At 34.7% G+C, this 25,983-nt stretch overlaps 1 protein-coding gene and 1 pseudogene across 4 annotated transcripts in view; one reads left to right on the top strand and one right to left on the bottom strand.

Moving 5' to 3' along the window:
• The window catches only part of RALGAPA1 (Ral GTPase activating protein catalytic subunit alpha 1), a 234,646-nt gene that overhangs the window by 175,966 nt on the left and 32,697 nt on the right, over positions 1-25,983 (bottom strand). For all 4 annotated transcript variants that reach the window (XM_090270127.1, XM_090270129.1, XM_090270130.1 and 1 more), the window contains exons 2-9: positions 16,740-16,850; positions 16,052-16,101; positions 12,496-12,553; positions 7,981-8,024; positions 6,287-6,464; positions 4,385-4,500; positions 2,650-2,788; positions 1,464-1,672 (exon numbers count right to left, since the gene is read on the bottom strand). In XM_090270127.1, the coding sequence (XP_090126253.1) occupies positions 1,464-1,672; positions 2,650-2,788; positions 4,385-4,500; positions 6,287-6,464; positions 7,981-8,024; positions 12,496-12,553; positions 16,052-16,101; positions 16,740-16,850 (905 nt within the window). The remainder of the gene's footprint in view (positions 1-1,463; positions 1,673-2,649; positions 2,789-4,384; positions 4,501-6,286; positions 6,465-7,980; positions 8,025-12,495; positions 12,554-16,051; positions 16,102-16,739; positions 16,851-25,983) is intronic.
• On the top strand, positions 19,981-20,259 carry LOC150015876 (large ribosomal subunit protein eL27 pseudogene; annotated as a pseudogene).

Here is a 25,983-nt window from a genome sequence, read left to right as displayed (position 1 = left end):
TGGTAAATTACTTTCTGGTAAGTTACTCAATTATTGGTCTCAGTTTTGTTCTCTATATAAAATAAGGTTTAGGTAAATGATCTCAAATACGCCTTCCCAATAAAAAATACTTATGATTTTATTCCATTAAATTCTGAGATCAGAAAAATATTCTGCTTGAGAGTTTCTACATTTAATAATTCTTTGTAGAAAACTTGAAAAAAAGTTTTGGGGAAAACACACCACATAGCTACATATAAATAGAAGGCTAAGGGAAATATAAGTTAAATTTTCTAAATGCTAATGAACAAACACACATTATAATTCCACTTAATTTTTAAAAGATTTAAGAAGTCATAAAAAAATACACATATAAGATTTTTAAAACTACATGAGAAAATCTGGGAAAAGGAAAATAAAATAGTAAAAATAATACTGTAATATGTACAAATTCAGGAAAAATGCATATTGAGAGAAAAATTTAAAGTGAAAAAAGAAGAAAACTTTAATTAAAAATAACAGAATTTTAAATATTAGCCCCTCCATTGTATAGCTGTATAATTTTCTATAACATTTCTGGACTCTGTGGTCATTGCTGAAAAAAAGGGAATGAGTTGGTGACAAGACTTTACATCAGCATTCTATGACTGCCTAAAAATCTAAAAAGAACTATGAAGGTCCTACAACCATTCGATTGCAAACAATTTCCAATTGAAAGAATTTACTTGTAAAATTCAGAGTATTTTTATTCATGCAACTCAGGATATTTTTAGTACTATTAAATTAACATAAATATGAAGGCTGAGAATCAGATATAACTGCCAATTATCTACTATACCTTCCAAGTTTTATTCTTTTTGTTAAGAAGAGTATGGGTTCTGTTACCGGGAGACCCAAGTTGTGGGGCTCCCCTTGCTCGGTTCTTATCTCCTTGTGAGAGAACAGGTTAAAGGCAACATGTATAGAGGAAATAAGACAGCAAGTTTATTTATGAAATACACTTGGGCACAAAGCTACAAACAGGCATCCAGCTAGTCTGAGTGCACTGACTACTGGAATTTTAGGGGTTTTCTGCTTGTAGCCAGCTTCTACGTTCCCCCTCCTCCTCCTCACTTTTCCAGGCCTTGGAAGTTTCAAAGGTTTTCTTTCCTAGATAGTGGAAATGATACATACAGAATTTCAAGGGCTCCCCCACTCTGTGCTATCAAGGTTTTTCTTGTGATTTTTGAAACACCTGGCAGTCCTATCAGACCAGTCTCAGGACTGCTGAGTTAACTGGTGAGACATGTCACTCTCGTTCCCTGCCTTTGTTTACTATCTATCCTAATAGTTCTATAATTATTGTTAAAATTTAGATTTATAAAATACATTTACACAAGGTAAATATTACTATTATTTGATTTAAATGTGCTCTACACCTTAGGCAAAGCAGTGGACAAATCTCTTAAACCATTTCTAACTTTAGCAAGTTATGTGCATATTACCTGAATATTCTTTGGCAAGACTTCACCTTCCATCCCAGGAATATAAGGTCCTGTATGCGGTTTTGGCTCAAGCCAGAAAGAAACTAGCCAACGAATGACAATAACACGAGCCTTAATGAAAGGCTCCTTTGTACAGTATATTGCTTCATTGGTTTCAGCATCCTTCTTTATCATAACATAATGCGGCTTTGGTCTCATCTGTGGAATATCTATGCAAAATAAAAGGAAAAATATATAAGGAACTATACTTAGATAAACCTACATTTTTATACATGTTTTTAAAAACCTGTGATGATACCCTGGCTTTAGAAGTAGATTTAGTACAAAAATGACATTTTAAAATAATTTGCTAAATAACAGCATAGAATCTAGAAGAGTAAAACATATATGGCTGATATACAAAAACACATCTTTTTGAAAAATATCATTAACAGGCTCAATCAATCCTATGTGAATACAGAGAAACTTCAGTCATTTAAAATTAATGAGAGCTCATTTCAAATAACCTAAGACTGAGACACATATTTTAAAGTTATACAAAACATGAGAATTTTTCCTTGATTTTTAAAGCCAATAATGTTCCCAGGGGCAAAGGCTTGCTACTTTGACTAAATTAGGTCATTTCTACTAGCCCTAATGGTTTTGCCTATGCTTGTTAGTTGCCTAAACTTGGCAGAGCTTAAAATAGAAACATCTTTCTGCAAAAAAGGACATTAGCACATACACACTCCCAATGCCTTCTATATATAGCAGAAGTCTGCCTCTACCGCAGGAGTTATCCACAAGTCTCTAGCTTCAGGGTTCCAACAAACATCTTGGCACTACCACTAAATACTGAATAAGACATGATCAAAATATATAACAATGTAATTATTCATACAGAATTTAAATACGACATACTAAATTGAACCCCTAGGGGAACCTTGGAAGGGAAATTTATAATACAGTGAGACCTGTCTCATCCAATAGGTGAGATCCAGAGAACAAGTTTTTAAAAAAATCTTTTCACTCTCAGTGAAATTGTCCTATTAATAAAATTCCACTTTCAGTATAACCAACATTTCTAATCAATCAATACAAATATTAAATGTTATCAGTTTTCTGCAGGTAACAAGTGTCATCTTTACACTGAGGTATGTTTTATTCTCATGTGTGATTTTTTTAGAAAATTCCAAAGACAACCTACCAAGTACAGGATGATATAAACTGTTCTCCTTGCACATGTTTGGAAAAATATAAGGCAAGTAGTATTTCTTAAAATGTGAAAACAAAAATGAAAATCCCCTTTCTTGGTTTTCTTTGCTCTTCCATTCTAAACTTTTTACCTAAAATACATAATATAATTAGAATCATTCCAGAAGAAACAATTATTAACAATAATAAGCTTATAAAAGGTTACTTGAGCAATACACTGAACTGTTACACTGTGAAGATATATGGCTCTATATAAGTATGTATATATATTTACATAACCATATAAAGAACAAATCTTAAAAACTGGTCTGATGACACACACATACATCATATAAGTTATATTCCAGAAGTCTTAGAAGTTAAAATGTGCTCTGAAAAACTGTCAAAAGTTGATTCAAAACTCATTTCTACTAATGACAAAGCTACTAATGTTCTTTCCCCTTTGCCTCTTCTAGAATAATTCAGCCTAAAAATTATGCAGAATATGTGGGGGGCGGGGTGGTAGTGAAAGCAGTGGCAGTCAAGTGCTGAGACTAACCACCGGAAGTAGGGCATCCATATGGGGGTACAGGAAGTAGTAGCCTAGAGTGGACTCAGAGTCTGAGAGAGGTCAGGGCAGTGTCCATAAAGTGGGGGTGCAGGAGTGAGAATAATAAGAAACAAAGCAGTAAAATACAGGGTGAGGGAATTCCAATAGGGTAAAGAAGTTAAGTAGGAGGATGGTACAGGCAAAAAGTGGGCCACAATGAGATGCCACTATACGCTCACTTTATAATGGTTAAAATTACAGACTAACCTTACCAACTACTGGTGAGAATGTGAATCAGCTTTCAGTCTCATACATTGCTGGTATAATGTAAAATGGTAAAACCATTTGGAAAGCATCAGGGTAGTGTCTCAAAAAGTCAATATATACCTACTCTTCAACCCAGGTATTCTTCTACTGGGTATTCACCCCAGGAAAAGTTTATGTCCACATAAAGACCTGTTTACCAATACTCACAGCAGTTTTATTTGTAATAGCCAAAAATGGGAAACAACTCACATTACCATCAACAGATGACTGGAAAACAAATTGTGTTATATCACTAAAATGGAAAGCTACTCAGCAATAAAAAGGAGCAAACTAATAATACATACAACAATATGAATAATTTTCAAAACAATGATGTTGAAAAAAAAGCCATGTACCATGTAATTCCATTTATATGAAAATATGGAAAATGCAAATTAGAGACAAAAATCAGATCAATGATTACTTGGGGATGTGGTGGAAGAAAAGAATGGATTACAAAGGGATCCAAGAACTTTTAATGGTGATAGATTCATTATCTTAGTTGTGGTGATCATTTAATAATCAGATTATATCAAACATTGCAGTTTATTGTATGTTAACTATATCTCAGTAAACCAGTAAAACCATTTAAAAAATCTATATGAAGTACAAAAGTCTTATAAAAAAAAGGTAATCATATAAGAAGGTATATATGAGTCTACTTAAAAAATTTCTTCTTTCAGCTCCTTTCTAAGAAGTTCATAATGTCTCCAACAATTTTTATTTCAGAAAGGACATAGTAACATTTTTTAAAGTAAAAATTTTCCACTCTTCCTTTAGGATAACAAGCAAATATCTATTATGACAGAGTAATGGTAAAAGGCGGGGGGGTGAGGGGGGGTTACCCACACAAGACAGTAAAGAGGGTGATATCAAAGAAGATAACGTGTACCTGAATTACTATATATTTTAAAAGTGCCTCAAGAAAATAGCTTGTGAGATCTTCTTGTCCTTTATCTCCTGATTGTGGAGGGACAAGAGGAGTAATTTCTTCTATAGTGACTTGAGCTATCCAAGGACAAAAGAAAAGTTTAGTACAATTACAAAACAAATTTAACAATGCAATAATGTGACCCAAATAAAATTTAACTGCAAAACATATAAACAATATTGCATGTATGTAATATATGCTACACTGCTTGAAAACATTCTAATGATTAAACTTTGAAACAAACCTGAGGTCATCCTGATAGTCCATCACAACAATAACAAACTTTAATATTCAGCCGTTTCATGAACCCTTGATTGAGGGAATGGGACAGGATTGGACAGACAGATATGCAGGAATTAAGAGTAAATAACATCTCACTTGGGAAAGAACTTCTCATGATATTTTAAAATTCACATTAAGAGTGTCTATTACAGCCCAGGCTGGTGTGGCTCAGTGGATTGAGTGCCGGCCTGAAAACCAAAAGCTCACTAGTTCAATTCCCAGTCAGGGCACATGCCTGGGTTGTGGGCCAAGTCTCCGGTTGGAAGTGTGGGAGAGGCAACTGATAGATGTATCTCTTGCACATCGATGTTTCTCTCCCTCCCTTCCCCTCTCTCTAAAAATAAATAAATAAATAAAATCTTAAAAAAAAATTGTTACATAAATCCCATAATATATGAGAAACAATAAAAATGTGCTTATTCATCTATGAAAAGAAAATCTGATTACTCTAGGTAACGACCATGCTTAGTTTTTAAGGTAGTTCCTTTATTCAAAGGATGAAATACTATTTCCCTCTCCAAAAGAAAGAAAAGTTAACATCTAGTTCCTTGATTACAAAAGTACACTCATAAAATAAGAAACTTCTACATATTTTTAGTTTTCAGATATTCAAAAACATTCATTATAACAAATGTAAATTCAAGAAAAATCAACCCACAAGCTGAATTCTCTTAAATGTTTTTAAAGGAGCAAAATCAGTTCCTGGTTTGGCACAGGCAGGTCTCTAAACCTATTTCTCAGTATCAGCCAAGTAATTAAGCTCACAGAAATGAACAGAATTTTTTTTTTTTACAATCCCTTTGCACAAAGTAAAACACACTTGTGCTTTATCGCATATCCAAATTAACTCAAGGATACAAGTTGATACATGAGAATTAGAAACAGAGATAAATGTAAACAGCCTATATTAACTATGTATTTTTGATGCTTTGACATCAGGAGCCTTGAGGACACTGGACAGAACGTCCCTTCCAGAACTATCTAACTCCTAGAGATAGTAAAGACAGGCCCGACTGTGTGCCTTTAGTATGCAAACCAGCCGACCCAGAGTCCACACCTCTACTGCCTCCTCTACTGGGCTCACACCCAGGGTCACTATTCCCCTGACTGAGTCACCCTAGGGCCAAGTACCATACAACTAGGGACAACCTTTATGCCAGAGAGCCTGCTGAAATTTTCCAAAGGAGCCAATTCTAGGTCTGCTCACCCTGCCCCCAAATTTCCTCCCTGCAGAAATCACAATGAGGGCTCTTGCCCATGATCCTCACTCCACACCTCCCTCGCCACACCTAACTGACTCTGGTGCTTCCCACTATGGCCACCCTCTCTGGTGTGACAGGCCCTCTCCTCTTGTGAACGCTGAACAAATACTTTTTTAATAGCAATCGTCTCCTGATCTGTTGGCCTCATCATACCTGAATAATGAAACCTATATTTTAAAATATGGCCTTAGCTTACCCATTTAATAAATGTATAGACATTAAAAACAAAAACACTAACTACATAATGAATTTTAAAATATTAAAAAATCAATTAAACTATACATTAAAGTACTAATGTATAAGATGTCATGAATCTTACTTTCTTGAAGGTTAAGTGGAGGATTGATGAGATTATCTAGAGTTCGAGGTCCATGTTCAGACTGTGGTGCTGCAAACCCAGGGATTAAGCAGGAAAACATCCAAAGCTGCTCTCTGCTGCAGTTATTCTGAAGAGCTTGTAACCATAATAAAAAAAGGCGAACACCTTCCCGCCTGATCTAAAATAAAATACAGTAGTTTTCCTTATCATGCAAATACTTTCTTCTTTTTAAGGCCAAAATTACCTAGAAGATAATTTCAGGATGACACTTTGAAAGAGAGAAGGAAAGGAAGGAAGAAGGGAGGAGAGAGGAAGGGGCAGAGGATACTATACCCATGACATTTATTAAACCCTCATTATCTGTATGTCTGAATTCATGGATTTTGAACAAATAAAGAATTTGGCCTGTAACTACTTAAAGCCATCAGGTAATTTTTATCTTACAATTTCCAACTGTAAAAAATTTATAATATCATTTCCTTCTTATTTACTTCCCTCCTTTACATAAACTGACAGTCTAATCCAAGAAGCAAGAACAGAGAGGGCAATGACTGTCCCTTGCCGCAGTAAGTTTAGTAAAAGGAGGAATGATTATGAGTAGCCTAGTGTGCTAACTCAATGATCTTGTCCTTAAAAAGCTGTTCACTATCTGAAATTATCTCATTTATTTATCATTTGCTGCCAAGTTGCCAAGTAGGAATTTTGGCCTATTTACTGCCTGTATTCTAAGCACCTACAATACCCAGACACAGAAGAAAATAAATATTTCAATGAATGAATGAATTCTCTCTCAGGAAGAGAATAAGAAAAGATTATTTTTTTAAATTCAACCTCAGATAAGCAAAACACAAAGTTCTTCACTAACCTAACCTCACTGTGAGCCTTGGAAATTACTCTAACACAACTCTGTTCATGGCCACTATCAAAGCTACTTAATTGCTTCCACTGTCCATGGTTTAGTCAGAAAACAGGCTAAAGATGTAGCTTTTGTATTGCTACACCCAAGCCTTGATGTCGAAAGTACCTACAATACGACTTTTATCTAACCTACAGCAAGATTCTGTGGGCTGGGTAGCTTCTCTTACCATAGCACAATGAGATAATGACAATGAAAAAGATTTTTTTATAGATGCCCTCCTTTCCTCTACATTGAGAACAGCTGTGATAAAATGAAGAATAATTTGAATGACTAACTTTTGCCTTTTGGAGACCATAAAGTATTTCTGGTGAACGAGTCAATGCACTGGCAAAAGTACAATAGTTGAAATTTCAATAGCCTGGTCAACCTAGTATGTATTTCCATACATACTGAATATGTTGCTATATTTTAAATGAATTCAGTTCAATTAAGTGGACTAAAAACAATTCAAAATTCTTTAGGAAAAGGTTGCTGTAGAAAAATGACTATATACGCCCTGACTCATGTGGCTCAGTGGATTGGGCACTGTCTTGCAAACTGAAAGGTCACTGGTTCGATTCCAGGTCAAGGCACATGCCTGGGTTGTGAGCGGGTTCCTGGTTGGGGGTGTGTGAGAGAGGCAATGAACTGATGTTTCTCTTGTACATCAATGTTCTCCCTCTTCCTCCTTCCCTTCCCCTTTTTCTAAAATAAATAAAATCTTAAAAAAAAAAAAAAGGACTATATGCTTTACTTAGTTTTTAAAAAATCATAGAAAATAAATGTAATAATATACCTTCAAGGAGTTTCCTGTGTGAAGTAGTTTCTTTAAAATCAATCCTAAAAAGAAAACATTAAATATTCATATCTTATTTTTTTCTAAATGTCAGAGTTCTCGGTCAGACTTGAAAACACTTTAAAACAAGTCCTTGGCAACCTCCAAATTATTCTTGGTGACCATGCTATCCCTCTGGCCATAATCTTGGGACCAGAAGAGTATATAAAAAGTCACCTTTTCAACACATGGCTTACTGCAATTAAACATGATGTAGCCTATTGAAACAAACTTTAAACACCCAAATTACATTTAATACAACAATATGTATACACCTCTTATCTAGACTGAGAATATAATTAAATATTTCTCCCTCATTAATTCATATTAAAAACCACTATAGAAAATTTCCATTTAGTGAAGCACATAAGCATCTATAACCCTAATATTTTCTAACAAATATTTCCATTGTATTGATTTTTCAAAATATTCAAAACTGTCAAAATATTCAAAACCATATTTTAAAAATTATACGTTTCAAAACTGCAATAAAACAGTGAAATAACATTAAAAAACACCTAGAGGTCCACTATTTGTCTGAATAAATCTAAATACAGTCCCACATTTCTTACAATTTCAAAATTTATTTATTCACATTATCTATAATGCTTTACATAACAGTACAAGCATCACTGAAGCCTGTGAACCCATCCTGAATCATTTTCCAGAGGAAATCATTATCCATATTTTGGTATTAATTATTGCTAAGAATATTTTATATTATTACTACTTATTTATAAATCCATAAAATATATAGAATTGTTTTGTATGTTTAAAATTTTATACCAGTAACAAGAATTTATTCCATAGCTATTTGTTCTAATCCTGTGTTTTTTATTCTTCCTAGTAACATTTCTATATAAATGATGAAGCCTATGACTTTATTTGGTTTAAGTTTTATTTGTCATAGGAAAAAAAAGGTTTAATGTTTCAACAAACTGTGTTGATTTATCTGCAGTTCCTGTCCTTATGTTTGAGCAAATTCAATTTCTTAAAGCAATACTATGTAAACTCCAGTCACGAGCTCTCCTGAAAATCTATATATGCTAAATGCAGTGTGGTATTGTGTACTGAATCCTGGAATAGGAAAAGAACATAAAGAAAGAACACAAGTGAAAAACTAATCAAATCTCAGTAAGTCTGATGTTTAAGTAACAGTAAAAACAAAACCAAATCTTATATATATGGCATCATACAAAACACATCATTCTGTATGTTGCTTTTCTTTTTACATCTAACATTAGCTTCTGAAATTTATATTGATGTATGTAGCTCTAGTTATTTCACTTTAACTGCTCTATTAGTCTTTTCCATTGTATGAATAACCATTCATCTTCTTAATGTTAGGACATTTGTTTTGTTTTCAAAATTTTGTCATTCCAAAGAATATTATAATAAATGTTTTTGTTCATGATTCCCTGTATGCATGAGTTTCCCCAGGATATATCAACAGAAACAAAATTACTCACTTTCAACTTTACTAAATATTGAAAAATTCCCTCCAAAATAGTTAAGAAAATTAGCAGTACTGCTAGTGCTGCAGCAACACATTATTGGTAACACAAAAAATTGGTCAATAAGTGTTAAGTGTGAAATATGTTAACAGTGTTCTCAGTTGATGTCTCCTAGTGACATTCAGCATCTTTCCATTTGGCCATTCAAGTTTCTGTGGATGGCCTGTCATATCCTTTGCATATTTTTCATTGAGTTATTTTGTTTAATATGAGAGTTCCTTATATATACTGACTACTAAGTCTATGTCAGTTCTATGAATTGGAAATACATTCTTCCAAACAACTCAGCTATGCTTTTACTGAGTGGAAGGGGTGGTATCTTCTTATGTACAAAAGCTTTACATTTCTAAATGGTCAATTCAACATGTTTTTCTTTTTACATGTACATACTGTGTCTAATTAAATACTACTGTACCTTAAAGTTATAAAGATAAACAAAATAGTCTCTTCAAAAAGTTTTAAACTGTTACTTTTCACATTTAGGCCCTGAAATTTATTTCTGTGTATGGCAATAACTGAATTTTTTTCCCCAAAATAACCAACTGCAGTACTAACTCTTTCAGGGTTTATAATGAAATGAAATGCTACTGCAATCATATTTCAAGTTTCCATATACTGTAAGCCTAGGTCTTTGGCAGGACTCTGTGTCCTTTTCCATTAGTTACTTGTCCATTCCTACAGCAATCACAGCATCTTAATTATTACAACTTTATAATACATCTTGTTATTGGGTATAGAAATATCCAACAACACCATCCTCCCTCTCCTATTTGCTATTCTTCCAAGTTACTTTGTGTTTAATTTTCAATATAAATTATAGGATAAACTTCTCAGGCTATATTTAAAGTCTCTACAGGAATTCTCAACGAGAATTGTTATATACACTATCCAGCCTATCACCTAGGAATATTGCCTAAGATTCCATTTATCCAAGTCCTTTCTTGTTCTTCCATAGTCATATCATTTCCCCCGTGATTGGTGTGGCTCAGTTAGTTTGGCCTCATCTCTGCAAAGTACTAGGTTGCCGGTTTGATGCTCTGTAAGGGCACATGCCTGAGTTGTGGGTTCCGTCCCTGATTGGGGTGCCTCCAAGAGGCAACCAATCAATGTTTTTCTCCCTCTCTTTCTCCCTCCCTTCTTATCTATCTAAAACAATTAATTATTTACAAAAAACATATCACTGCTATATATTAATGTAATAGTTTAAATGACTATAGAATACACATTCTCAAGCACAATAAAAAATATTCTCCAAGAGACTTTTCTGAGCCACAAAATATCTCAAAGACTTTAAAAAGATCAGTATTATATAAAGTATATTTTCTGACCACAAAGGAATTAAGTAAGAAATCACACACACAAAAAAAATCTGTGCTAGCATCAAATATTTGAAAAGCAAAATCACTTAAGCACATGGATCAAAGAAACCAAAAGGGATATTAGAAACTATTTTCAACTGAATAAAAATCAACTGGAGTCACTAATTTATTTTCCTTTATACACAAAACAAAAAAGAAACAGTTTTAAGATTCTTTTAACAAAGAAAAATGACCACTTATGTATATTCTTAAGTTAGATGTTTATTGGAATATTATTATCCATGACAACTAGATAGCATAAAGGTCTATAGAGACTTAAGGCTACATACCCAGGAGGCACAGTAAACTTCTGAAGTTCAGATGTCTGAAAAAGTTGCTTCACCGACAACCTTTGAGGACATTTTTATGATAATGAAATATGAAACGGGATTTCACTTCTATTGAGCACCTTATCAGCAATTCATATGTCTTCTTTGGTATAATGCCTATTCAAATATTTTTTCTATTTTAAAAAATTGACTTTTATTATTGAGTTGTAAAAGTTCTTCATATATTATGGGTACATCATTTTTAGTCTCAAACTTGATCTAAAAAGTTTATTCTAAAAGGCTTTACTATTTTGGACTTTTAGCCCCAGTATCAATACCCTTTCTGTATGTCCAGAATTTTGTTTTGTTTTTTTCTTTTGGAACTGTTAATTGGTATGATTTACAGTTTCAAAGTCTCAGAGATTTCATATGCTATAACTGATTAAGAAATGTAGGACCTGAATAAATCTATGACTTGTTTTTAAGAGAAACAAATACAACTTTTACAAATGAACATAAGGGTTATAACATTCTACTTCAACAGATCTGGTGGCTGTCCGTATATTCCCCAGAAGAGAAGGGTGATGAGAATCACTAGCAGTCAGTCCTGACATCATTAAGACAGTGAACCAAAGCCAGCAATTGCCTACTTGCAGACTCCTCTATAATATGAGGAGGAATAATGCCTTATTACGACACGTTGAGAGCACTGTGGTGATATTGCAATTGATACAGAACCAGACTCAAAGTCAGAAAGCATCTTGGTATATAGTACCTGGTAACAGAAAGTCTGACTTCTTGCCTGCTTGGTCTCTGACAATCCACAGCAGGCTCCTCCCCACTCCCTGGCTTTTATTCTTCAGCTTTGTTTCATAATCTGGGAAGTTCTATTTTGACCCTTCAAGCAGTAAGCTTAACTCCAGTTCTCTCCCCTTTTTTGTGCGGCAAACTACACTGCTTGCTTTCAAACCTGAAGCCCATTGCTTCTGCTCTATTTGACACTTTGCATTACTCTTCCATTCCTGATTCACAAAGATATTTTTATCTTAATGCTAAGCTTGCTTTTATGTTCTTGGATTTATAATACTACTATTATTGCTAATGTATTCAGAGTACAAGAGATGGAACAAAGAAATTTAATATGCCATTTTTACAGGAAATCCTTCACCTATATTTTTATTTTATATTCCCAGTAAGTTTAGTCCTGTATTATTTATTTTGTTTCTACTAAAGCATAAACTATGAATTCATTTCAAGTGATGACCAACCCATTAAAGAGCATTTTCTTATATTATCATTTATTTCAAATGTGAAATACACATTTAAATTACTTACCAATACTATGAAACTGCCATCGCTGATGAATCCTTTCTGGAAGAAGTTGTAAAATTTTCTAAAAATCAATATAAATAAAACAACAACAAAGAAAAAAAGAATGAAAAGCAAGAAATGAATCCGCATTCTGTGCAATGTGAAAAATTAAAGAGCTTACACTAAGGCTTTAAGAGTTTCTTATGTAAAAGATAGAATTACAATACAAATACAACTTAGTCTTTGAGCTAATCTGAGTACTGGCACTATTTCTGCACTGGCATATGCAACTTTTGAAAACACTCCAAAAGAACAAGCTATACTAACAAAAACTTGAAACGGTAAATTAATAAATCTTTTACAATGATGTGGAAAATATATTTCAAAATGCTTATTTGCTATTCTTAGAATTTTTGCATTGTAGATATTATTGGTGAGTATTTAACCCTTTGAGTGCCAACGCTGCTGTGAGCAATGCTGAAAAATTTTCCCAAAAGTGCCAGCATCTCTCTCCCAGCGACTCTTTTTTCGATGGCTATGAATGTAAATAACAATGGAATAATTCATAGTTTATGTTTTGTTCTCTTTTTTTTGTACCTCAGGTTATATATTGATATAAATTTTTCTCATGTTGATCCAAATTCCGAATTACACATGGCACTGAAAGGGTTAATTCTTTCAGATATTAAGATTTGTGATATTTTCTCTTTAGGTAGTTCTTTCTCCTGTTTGACAAGAATCAAATATTTTGATTTCACTAAAATCCCATAAAGTATTTGTACTACTGAGTTAATTCATGTGAACCCAAAGGTACTTATATGTTATAATGCCTATGGGCTTGTGAACAAAATTTTTTATATTCAGGAGACCTATATAGTTAATATACATAGATTTCCATTAACTAGAAATAAACAGTTTTTACATATAATACTTTCATAATTTTGCCTTTAATAATTTCTTTTCCATATTGCATATATGTGAATTATTCTAGATCCACAGTTGCTGAACATACTGTGCTACTGAATTAAGCTCTTAGTACTCTGCCTAGTGAATGACATTTATGTGCGTTTGGCGTTATTCAGCTGTTACTATTACTTAGAGCCACCATTAACTGAATGTTTATAAAGGCTAAACACTAAAGTAGACACTTTGTATAATGCTATCTTATTAATCCTAACAACCATCCTAAAAGGAGAATTTATTAAGCTCACTTGAGAAATGATAAAACTGGTTAAATAATGTGCTTAGGTTTGAAGGAAGAATAATAGCCCTGGCTGGGTGCTCAGTTGGTTAGTGTTGTCCCAATAAGCCAAGGTTGCAGGTTCCACCCCTGGTCAGGACACATACAAGAATCAACCAATGAATGCATAAATAAGCAGAACAACAAATTGAAGTTTCCCTTTCTCTCTCTCTCTTCCCCTCTCTCTAAAAATAAATAAACAAATAAATGAAAATTCTCTTAAAAACTATTAAAAAAATTTTAAAAATAAAAAGACAGCAGAAGAACAGAGATTCCAATCTTAATATGCCTATTTCTAAAACTTGTGCTTTTATATACTATTCTGCTCAAAGGATAGTATGCATGTTTTGTGCTTCTCTATCTTCCCTTTGATAATGATCTTCTTTAGTCCATGTCATACAAGAAGATAATGAAGAAATTACAAAGTTCTTCACAGATAAATGCTGGCCCCACATGAGACAGATAAACTACCTTTGACCTCTTCATACTTCTCCCATAGCTAAGCAACAATTGTATAATTATATTTATTTTGGTGTAGAAAGAGATAAAATTATAGAAAGCTGAAAAGACAAGTTTGTGACTACTCAAAAGCATTCCTAGATTATGACTATGAATTTATTATTTAGATTTAACCTCATAAAATATAAATAAGGATGCCTATATGTTTTTATGTGGTTAATATAAAAATGAATGAAATTCTGTGTACTCTTAACTGCAGAGAAAACAGAATATTAATCCAATGCCATATTAATATTACATAATGAAGTTTATTCCAGAAAGAGGAAACTCCTTTATTGATAATTTCCTCATTTAAAAAAATCATTTGTCTCTAAAGTTATAATATTTATTGTTCTTATTATAAGTAGAAAACATCACCCCACAAGCTAAATATTTTTTTACAAAAGGTGAAAAGCCTATATCTAAAATCTTTTTTCTAATAAAATTTAGTGATTCATTAAAGACAAACATTACTCTTGAAAGAATAAAAACTAATGAGTATATATTACATATAGAAAAATAAATATTATTTCGTAATAAAAGGAATACCCTGATTAACTTTCAGCCTTAAAAATAATTCATGCGAAAACTTGGGGAGGAAAATATAAGCAAAATTCCTCAGGGTTAATGACTAACGAAAATAAATGCAGAACAGATACCAACACCAGTTACTTTTATCTGAAACTCTAAACAAACAAAAAAAGCTTACTTTTTCTTAGGTATGACTAAATCAATAGCTAAATTAACAGTTAAGAGGTATAAATCAGATTGCTCAAATTCTTCTAAACTGCATCAAAATACAAAACAGTCAATTATCTTTTTTTAATTAAATTTAAAAAATTTTAAAGATTTTATTTATTTTTAGAAAGAGGGGAAGCGAGGGAGATAAACATTAATGTGTGGTTGCCTCTTGCACATGCCCCCAACTGGGGACCTGGCCTGCAACCCAGGCATGTACCCTGTCTGGGAATCGAACCTTCCACTCTTTGGTTCACAGGTCAGCGTTCAATCCACTGAGCCACACCAGCCAGGGCAGTAAATTATTTTTAACTCACAGCACAAAGAATGGCTAAATCTTTAGGAAGTGACTTCCAAATTCTTTACTATGCCTTTCAAGTCACAAGGTCTAATCCTGGCTTTCTCAACATCTCTAAATTCTTGATAAAGAGTAGAGAACTGCTATCACTGTTTGATTTCAAAGACAGAACAAGGAGCACGGAATTATTTTAAAAGCAGGTACTTGGGGGTGGGGAACAAATGGGGAGCTTACCCTAGTTTTTATTATTGTGGTCAAATAAAACACAAATTTTAGCAAAGTATCAGATGTTGCTGTTTCCTTCTGTTTAACAATAAAGACTTGACCCACAACCATCCAAAGTAATGTAGAATAACAATTTATAAAATATTTAAGACTATTTTCACAGGTTTGCAATGAAAAGCAGTTAAAGCATAAACTATAAATTTCTTAGGCATATAACAACTCCATTAAGTTATCCTTTCAGGTAAGTGTTTTGGAATTAAAAAAAAAAAATATCCATTTGTATAAGCCTCCCTCAAATTAAAATTTAATTGTTTGCAAACACATTAAATACAGTACCAATATTCTGGTGTCAAATGCATAAAAACATAATTGTATCTATACCTAAAACTAATACATGTACCTCAACAAATGATTAAGAATTAAATCAGGTATATTTTCAGGTTAAAAAAAAAGTGGTTCCATTTTTGAAAAGCACATCAGATTCACAGTGTTTTATTATATACTTTATAGTTCAATATATCCCTTTATATGTTCCAAGAATGACTTTTGGAAAAAATAAAGTTAGACTAGCAGGTACTTACCTCAAAAATAAAAAGTATAGCATCCAATTCCTCCCTTTGAGACTTGTGACCTAAAACATTTTTACAGAAAAATATTTTAAACATAATCTTCTTATCCTCATTGTTAACCACCACTTAAAGAGCCTACAATATTTCTAGCACTAAAGTTTTTTCTCAGTGATGTTTTAATAAAATGTTTAAAGTATCTCTACTCTTTTTCAACAATTAAATTTAGATTCTACATATTTACGTCTAAAAACAAATCATAATATATTGTAGAAAACTTAAATAAACTCTAAAAATGACTGCTGAAACCTGATACACGCTCCTAGGAGAGAGCAAAGAAACTGAGGAAAACAAGTACATAAACCTGACCAGGGAAATGGCAAATCTCCTAAGACTACTCAAAGTAATAAGAATAGTACTATTAACCCATAGTTGTGAGAGGGATATTAAAAGCTACCTCACTAAAAAGGACTCATGGGCATGGACAACAGTGTGGGGATTGCTGGTGGGAGGTGGGTATAAGGGAACTAAATGCTCATAAAAAAAAATACAATAAAGATAAAATTAAAAAGAAAAAGCTACCTGACTAAAAAAAGGAACACTAAAAATTCCAATATCCAAGAGTCTATTCTTAAGTGAACATGTATGACAATTACTTGAAACATCAACATAAACCAGATTGATTTTTAACATCTAATCTTACCTTTCTGTTTAAGACTAGCTTCAATAGTCACAAAATTCTCAAAGAACACATAATATACATGTGAAAAATGTTGGTCAAAAAATTGTTTAAGATCGATAGACTCTGCATTCTCTGAAAAATAAATGAAAAGTTAGTGATTATTATTTACACATATGTTAAATTATGTTCAGCAAATATGATAGTGACAAGTTTCCTTCAAAAAAGTTAAAGAACTGCTCCTAAAATTCTATCCTATTAAAATATTTGAGGTATGTATTTACTTATCTACATCCTTGTTCTCACAGCTTGAGTTCTTAAAGATTTTAGCTTTAATTTTAAAAACTGATGAACTCATCATAGTTTTTGTTTCCTAAAAGAACAGTCTCAGAGAGACATTCAAAATCATTAACCAAACCAAAAAAAGAAGTCAAGTTCTATTTTCAATTCCCAGATATGCCTCTAATTTCTCCTTAAGACAGTTTAAAATCAGTATTTCCATTGAGTAATAATATATCATTTCTAAAATACATGTATTCAGTAAATAGATACCTAACAACAGGCTTTATAAATAAGTACTTTAGGCATTGCTCTAAAAGAACTGCCAGTATAATCCAGGGCACACAAAACTAAACATATGGGGGTGGGAAAGTAGGTTTACAGTTTAATTCAAATAAATAATACAATAATTAATAAATAATAATACAAGAATAAACTGTTCCACATATAACTGTAAACCTACTTTTGCCCACCCCTATATAACTGTGCATACAGTAGAGAGTGTTAGGTTCTGAAAATGAAGTGACAAGGTATAATGGCAATTTAGAAACACAAAACTACTTTAAAAGCTCAATGAGGTGTGAAAGTGGAAAAAGAAGAAATGCCTGAGGACATATTACTTGAAAAAACCTTTAAGGTCAGGAAGGACTTTGGATGGGAACTGACGGGGTTGAACGGGAAAGGGAATTCTACACATAAACAAACATAGAATGAGGAACATGTGAAGCATAACAGGATCCAGCAAAATGATTCACTTTAGTTAAAGCTTAGAGCATTTTGAGAGAAATAAAACTGAAAAAGTCAGGACTTCCAGCGAAGATGGAGCCCTAGATAGACCCGCTGTGTCTCCCTCCACAACTAAGAAGGAACAAAACTACCTCAAAACTAGAGACAACTAGAAGTTCCAGAAAATCAAGTTGCATGGAAATACAACAAAGATAAAAAGAAGAAATACTCATCCAGACAGGTAGGAGGGGCGGAGCAGGAGTGGAGAGCACGCAGTGTAGCAGTGGCAGCAGCAGCAGCAGCAGCAGCATAAAGCACGTCACCACTTTATAAAAGTCAGGCGGGACACCTGGGGAGCACTCCCAGCACCAGACCAGACTGCACAGCTCACAGTTCCAGCGCTGGGGAAAATAAAGCCTCATTGCTCCTGACTGTGAAAACCAGTGGGGGTTCGGGTGGGGGCAGAAACTGCTGGTCACTCAGCAGAGTCCACTTGTTTAAAGGGCACCCTGAGTCCTAGAACATCCGCAGACCTGCCTACTCTGGGAACGATGGCCAGGGCAGCAGCTAGAGAGGCACCAGTCCCATACAGAAGTGGGAGAGGTGCCTGGAAAACGGGCGAGTGAAGAGCAGGCAGTATTGTTCCCTCTTGGAACCCTCCCCCACACTCAGCGCCACAACATGGTGAAACAGGTCACCCTGTACTGATGAATACCTAAGACTCTGCCCCTTACAACGGAACAGGTTCGACAGCTCTACCTAAGACAGAGGCAAACAAACACAGGAGCCTGTCAAGATGAGGAGTCAGAGAAGTAGGGCCCAAAAGGGGGAACGGATCAAGGTTCCAGTGGGAGAACTAAGCAATGAGGAGATAGCCAACCTAACTGGTAATAAAGATGCTCACAGGCTTGACAGATATGCTTAAGTATGGCAAACACTTAAGGAAAGAAGTGAAGGCTATGCTAAATGAAATGAAGGAAAATCCACACAAAACTAATGGTGAAGGGAAGGAAACTAGGGTTCGAATCAATGATTTGGAACATAAGGAAGAAAAAGACAGTCAACCAGTGCAGAAAGAAGAAACAAGAATTGAAAAAAATGAGGAGAGGCTTAGGAATCTGTGGGACAACTTTAAATGTGTCAACATCCAAATCATAAGGGTGCCAGAAAGAGAAGAGGAAGAGCAAGAAATTGAAAGATTATGTGAAAAAATAATGAAGGAAAACTCCCCAAATTTGGCAAAGGAAATAGACATACAAGTCCAGGAAGCACAAAGAGTCCCAAAGAAGCTAAACCCAAAAAGGACCACATCAAGACACATCATAATTAAAATGCCAAAGGTAAAAGATAAAGAGAGAATCTTAAAAACAGCAAGAGAAAAGAAGAGAGTTACCTACAAAGGGGTACCTATAAGACTATCAGCTGATTTCTCAAAAGAAATTTGGCAGGCAAGAAGGGACTGGCAAGAAGTATTCGATGTGATGAAAAGCAAGGGCCTACAATCAAGATTACTCTGTCCAACAAAGCTATCATTTAGAATGGAAGGGCAGATAAAGTGTTTTCCAGACAAGGTAAAGCTAAAGGAGTTCTTCATTACCAAGCCATTATCATATGAAATGTTAAAGTGACTTATTTAAGAAAAAGAGCAAAATTATGAACATTAAAATGACAACAAACTCATAACTATCAACAACTTAATCTAAAACAAAAAACAAAAAACTAAGCAAACAACCAGAACAGGATCAGAATCATAGGTGTGGGTATCATTTGCAGGGTTATCAGCTGAAAGGAAGACGGGGGAGAAATAGGGAAATGGTGCAGGGACTAAGAAGCATAATTGGCTGGTACAAAATAGGGAGAAGTTAAGAATAATATAGGAAAGGGTGAAGCCAAAGAACATATATGCACGATCCATGGACATGAACTAAGAGGGCGGGTGGGATTGTTGGAAGGAAGGGGGGTACTGGGAAAAGGGGAGTAGAGGGAAAAGAAATTGGGACTACTGTAACAACATAATAAAATATACTTTTAAAAAATCACTAAAAAAGAAGCCTTAAGATATGTTATGAAATGTTCTGAATGCAAACCAAGAAGACTGAATTTATTATTTAAAGCAAGACATCTGTAGGTATAAGAGTACGTATGCATGCATTTTGTTGTTTGGCTTATTTTCTGGGGAAGTAAGAAGGTTAAAGAAAAAAGGGGAAACAGAAAATTTTTCTTTAGCTTTCTGCTGTAGGCCTCAGTGGCTGCTGTCAAAATGGGCGAGTTTATGAAACCCAGAAAGGTGGTGCTGGTGCTGGTCCTGGCCTGACACTACGCCAGATGTGAAGCAGTCGTTGTGAAGAACACTGATGATGGCTATGCTCTGGTGGCTGGAAGTGACCACTACCCCTGCAAAGTGACAGTGGCCATGGGACATAAGAAAATTGCCAAGAGGTCAAAGATCAAGTCTTTTGTGAAAGTTTCTAACTATAATCACCTCAGGCCCACAAGGTACTTGTGGATAATCCCCTTGGACAAAACTGTCCTCAACTAGGATGTCTTCAGAGGCTCTGCTCTGAAACTCAAGCACAACAGGAGGCCAAGATCAAGTTCAAAGGGAAGAAGGTATAAGACTGACAAGAACAAATGGTTCCTCCAGAAGCCGTGGTTTTAGATCTTTTTGGTTTCACTCATTAAAATAAAAAATAAAAATAAAAACCAAAAAAAAGAAAAACAAAAGAACTTCTACTTTACGTACCTCTCACTATTCAAGTTTATGAAAAGCATATAATTTCTCTTATAATAAAAAAGATATTGGAAAAGGCAACTGGAAAAATAATCAAAATATTTTACCTGGGAGTGAGATGGAGAATCAACTGTTAGTTGTTAATAAACTCGTTAAAGGTAAACATCAATTAATTTCTTGGACTGCTCTAACACTCAATGGAAGATTTCAGAATAAAGTTAAACAGAAACAACATACAGCTAACACTTTAAATGCACCTTGTGTGTTATCTTTCCTATGACTATTCACAATAATTCCTTAGTGATAGTTCATCTATGGAATTTTCCAAGACTATTTCCTATTTGCTCTACTTTCTCAAAGGAAAAGATAGATGCTTGCCCTTTCTTCTCTATTCTCTTAAGATTCTCTACATTTCTCTCTTATGGAAAAAACTATATTTCAAGTGTTCTCTTATCTTTTTCTCTAGGACTTAAGTCTATAGCTTCTTTAAAATAGAAACGGTATCTACCTTAGTATTCCCAAAACCTAGCACAGTGCTGAGCACATATGTACATACTCAAGTGTATTTTATTATTAATAAAAACATTAATTTTATTGTATTCATTTTGTAGATTAGAATTTACCTTGGAAAAGACTGCATAACCTACCGACAGGCAAAATAACATTGTTTCATCCTGACTAGAATTAGAACACCCATATCCAACTTCTACCCGTCACAGTCTGTGTGACTTCTCACAGAACTAGGAAAAAAATAATGAATTAACACAAACTGAATGTTTCCTATATGCTAGACATTCTTCTAAGTGTCTTACAGAAACCTGTTTAATAGATGATGAAACAAACACAGAAAGCTTAAGTAATTTAGCTAGTAAGAAGCAGAATCAGGAATTTAAACCCCAAACAGACTGGATCTAGTGCACACTTAACCTCTATGTTTTTCAGCTTCCATTAATACAAATATAAGCAAAATAGCAGAAGAACATGAGGAATTTATCTATTATCTACCTATAACAACATAAAAATACAGTCAACAAATACTAGCTAAACATATTTTATATACTATCAAAATAAAAACATCACAACTAAGATAAACAGGAAAAATATTGTATTTTTCCCAGAGTTGTTTAAAGTAACAAAGAACTATGGTATTAAAAAAAAAATGTTTCTATAATTATCTTTAATTTCCTAAAACTAATGTTTCAAACATAACTAATGTCCCGGGGGAAAGATAAAAATGAGAACAATAACAAAGTAAAAAAAAATAAAAATAAAAACAAAACAAAGGCAAACGTGAGTCCACTCAAGATTTTGCAACTTAATTTAGGAGTCAAAATAGTCTCTCTCAATTTCTTTCCCATACAGCACGTTAATAAATCCTGGAAACACCATATGTGCTAATAAAAAAATACAGCATCAGCCCAATCAGTGTGGGTCAGTTGGTTGAGCATCGTGTTCCAGCAACCGAAAGGTCACCAGTTTGATTCCCAGTCAGGGAACACGCCTGGGTTGCAGGTTCGGTCCCCAGTTGGAGTGCATGCAGAAGGCAGCCAATCGATGTTTCTTTCCCTCTCTTTCTCCCTCACTTCCCCTCTCTCTAAAATCAAATATTAAAATTTAAAAAATATTTTTAAAAAATACTGCACTAAAATTAGGCTAATTGGTAATGAACAAGTTAGCAAATAAAAATTATTAGAAAATATTTTGATCACTTCACAGAATTTACATGGTAGGAGAAGAAACACCCAAAGAAATGAATAAAATACAGTAAGAGGATTTCAGTTATTTAAAAAAAGCTCTCTAGACTTCCAGTCCAGATGGTGGAGTAGGTAAACACAGTTTGCCCACTCTCACACCCACATGAAAATTACAATTAAACTACAGAACCACCACCATTCAGAATTGTCAGAAATCAAGCTGAATGGAAGTTCTACAACTACGGAATTAAAGAAGAAACCACATGACACTGGCAGGAGGGGTTCAGATGCAAAACAGGCTGATACCACACCCATCTGTGGGGGATATAAGTTGGGAGGGAAATCATGGTTGAGGAGTGAGGGCTCCCAACCCTACACCAAACCTCCCATCCCAGGGTTCCAGTGACAGGAAGGTAAGTCTCCATAACTTCTGGCTGTAAAAAACAGTGGGAATTCAGGCTATGAAAGAAAGAAACTTCAGGAGTCCCAGGTAGTTCCTCTTAAAGGGCCCCTGCACAGACTTAACTCTTACTCACTCCCTCTGAGCTCCAGCATGGGTGCAGCAGACTGAAAGGCATCAGAGACATAGGGGAAGGAACTGAATTGTCTGGCAACAGGGCAAAAGCTGGGGGTAGCTTTCTTCAGATAGCAGTACTGCCAGAGGCCATTGTTCCTTTTCTGAGCCCTGCCCAAACAGAGCCACAGAGCCAGCAGGTGGACGCCATCACCCTGAGACTTCGTCAGCCTGGTTCATAACAAGGTGATTCCCAATTTTCAGTCCCACCCAAGCTGTTCCCAGTGGCTTTTCCATACGAATGGCTTGGCCTGGCCCATGCTTCAGATTTTTCTAATTATCTCAAACAAGTAGCACCTGGCTTCAGTGAGCCCCATACCACTTGTTAAGTTGCCACAGAGCTGGCACTAGCAGCAGCCAGTGTTGGTTCACAGCTTGACCTCACTGGGGTGCCTCCAAGCCCGGCACAAGTAGCAGCCATCAGTGGATTGCTTTGTAGTCTACGCTGTATGACACCAGAGAGAACATGGGTGGTGGCTGACCTTGGAGGTGCCAATAGTAATCAAAGCTCGACTACAACATGAGGGTTTACACAGAGGAGGTGGTGGGCGCACCTTGAGTACTCAGTTTGGGTAATAGGTAAGGCTGTGCCACTGGATTCTACAGGACACCTGCTACATTAGGCCTCTCTACCAAGCCCAGGAGACATAGTAATTCTACCTAATACATAGAAACAAACACAGGGAGGCTGCCAAAATGATGAGACAATAAAACATGGTGCAAATAAAAGAACAGAATAAAACTCCAGAAAAACAAATGAACAAAATGCAGACAAAGAATCTACTACATGTAAAGTTCAAAACACTGGTTATAAGGATGGTCAATGCACTTATCGAGAATATCAAAAGCATAAAAAAGATCTAGTCAGAAAATAACAAAAAAAAAGAACAATTTACAGGGAATCAGTAGTTCAGTAGATGAAACCAAGAATCAAATCAGCGATTTGGAATATAAAGAAGCAAAAAACATCCAATCAGAACAGCAGAAAAAAGAAAACACAAAGAAAAAGGAAGAAAATGTAAGGAGCCTCTGGGACATCTTCAATTGTACCAGCATTCACATCATGGGAGTGTTAAAAGGAGAAGGGAGAGCAAGAAATTGGAAACCTATTTAAAAAAAATAGCCCTGGCTGGTGTGGCTCAGCAGATTGAGCACTGGCCTGGGAACCAAAATTTCGCCGGTTCAATTCCCAGTCAAGGCACATGCCTGTGTTGGAAGGCAGGTCCCTAGTTGAGGGTGCATGAGAGGCAACCACACATTGATGTTTCTCTCCCTCTTTTTCTCCCTCCCTTCCCCTCGTTCTAAAAATACATATATAAATAAAATCTTTAAGAAAAATAAAAAATAATGACAGAAAACTTCCCTAACTTGGTGAAGGAAATAGACATACAAGTCCAGGAACCACAGAGAGTCCCAAACAAGATGAACCCAAAGAGGCCCAAACCAAGACACACGATAATTAAAATGCCAAAAGTTAAAGACAAAGAGAGAATCTTACAAGCAGCAAGAAAAAAGCAGTTAGTTACCTACAAGGGAGCTCTCACAAGACTTTCAGCTGATTTCTTAAAAGAAACTTTGCAGGCTAGAAGGCAATGGAAAGAAATACTCAAAGTGATGAAAAGGAAGGACCTATCACCAAGATTACTCTACCTAGCAAAGCTATTGTTTAGAACTGAAGGATAAAGAGCTTCCCAGACAAGAAAAGGCTAAACAAGTTCATCACCACCAAACCAGTATTATAGGAAATGTCAGAAAGGATCTTTTTTAAGAAGATAAAAAATATGAGCAATAAAATGGCAATAAGTATGTATCTGTCAATAACTGAATCTAAAAAACAAAATAAGCGAACAAGCAGAACAGAAACAGAATTATAGATACAGAGAATGTTTTGATGATTGCCAGATTGAGGTGGGGGTAGGAGAATGGACAAAAAAGTTGAATGAATTAAGAGGTACAAATTGGTAGTTATAGAATGTCATGGGGATGTAAAGTACAAAATAGAGAATCAAGTAGCCAAAGAACATACATACATGACCCATGGATATGGACATGGACAACAGTGTAGAAATTGCCTGAGGGAGTGGGTGGGGGCTGGGTAGAGGGAGGCAAAAAGGGAAAAATTGGAACAACTGTAATAACATAAATAACAAAATTTAATATAAAACAATTATCTATAAAACACTAATACAGAATAAAGGAAAATGGAAAAGGAAACAAATTCAGAAAGAAAGAGATTATGGAAAAACTACAAATTTTAAACCCCAATATTAAGTCTCATCCTTTCTAAAACAGTCACCTGTAACACATTCTGTTTTCTCTTCTGTGAATGCCTCCATTATTTTGGTCAATAGGTTCCTAATTATGGCACATTTGCTAGTATTATTCTCCTAAAGACACTGCTTGCTCTTTGGGAACAAGAAAAATGACTTAGTTTCTTTAATCTCTCAAAATTTTCATCTTGAAAGAATACTTTGTATTGTGATAAACTGATGGTTGACACTTAGAAAAAGTTTGAGGGTTCATATTTTCCCCCTATTTTCAGAAATGCATTTTTGAAAATTAGTATTGTCTTTAAAAACATCAAATAAATATTTGAACTACAAATTCAGATTGAGGTTTCTAAGATTTAAAAGAATGACTCACATTTAGAAAGGCTTTGTAGACCTTTGAAAAACTAACTTTAAGTAGCCAAACCGTTCTGGACTTCACTTATTTTCCACAAATAAAATTTCAGATGTCTCCTTAGGATCTTTTCATGAATAAGCTTTAAGAACTTAATCATACAATATTTATTTTCTACTACATATTTTTTAATATGCTTTATTGATTATGCTGTTACAGTTGTCCCAATGTCTTTGCCCTTTGTTCCCCTCCACCCAGTGACTCCCCCTCCCTCCAGTTGTCCCCCCCTTTAGTCCATGCCCATTGATTGTACATACAGTTCTTCTCAACATCTTCTTATATACTCCACTCCCTCGTACTATGCTTCTTAATTCCTGTACCATCTTCCTCCCTTTCCCCCTTTCCCCTCCCCGCTGACCTCCCCTCATAACGTTCCCCATACCTATAATTCTTTTCCCACTCTCGTTGCCTACTTAGTTTGCCTTTGTTTCAATTCCCTAGCTTCTGTAGTTAGTTGTTGTGATACAGTTTTCATTTTAATGTTCAGAGTTTTGATCCTCTTTCTCCTGAACAAGTCCCTTTAACATTTCATATAACAGTGGTTTGGATCTGATGAACTCCTTCAGTTTTACTTTGTCCTGG

This window comes from Furipterus horrens, unplaced genomic scaffold (genome assembly GCF_987537825.1).
Source record: "Furipterus horrens unplaced genomic scaffold, mFurHor1.1.pri manual_scaffold_3, whole genome shotgun sequence".
In the NCBI taxonomy this organism is placed as follows: domain Eukaryota; kingdom Metazoa; phylum Chordata; class Mammalia; order Chiroptera; family Furipteridae; genus Furipterus; species Furipterus horrens.
The sequence above is the reverse complement of the archived record's forward strand: the minus strand, read 5'-3'. Positions and strand labels throughout refer to the sequence as shown.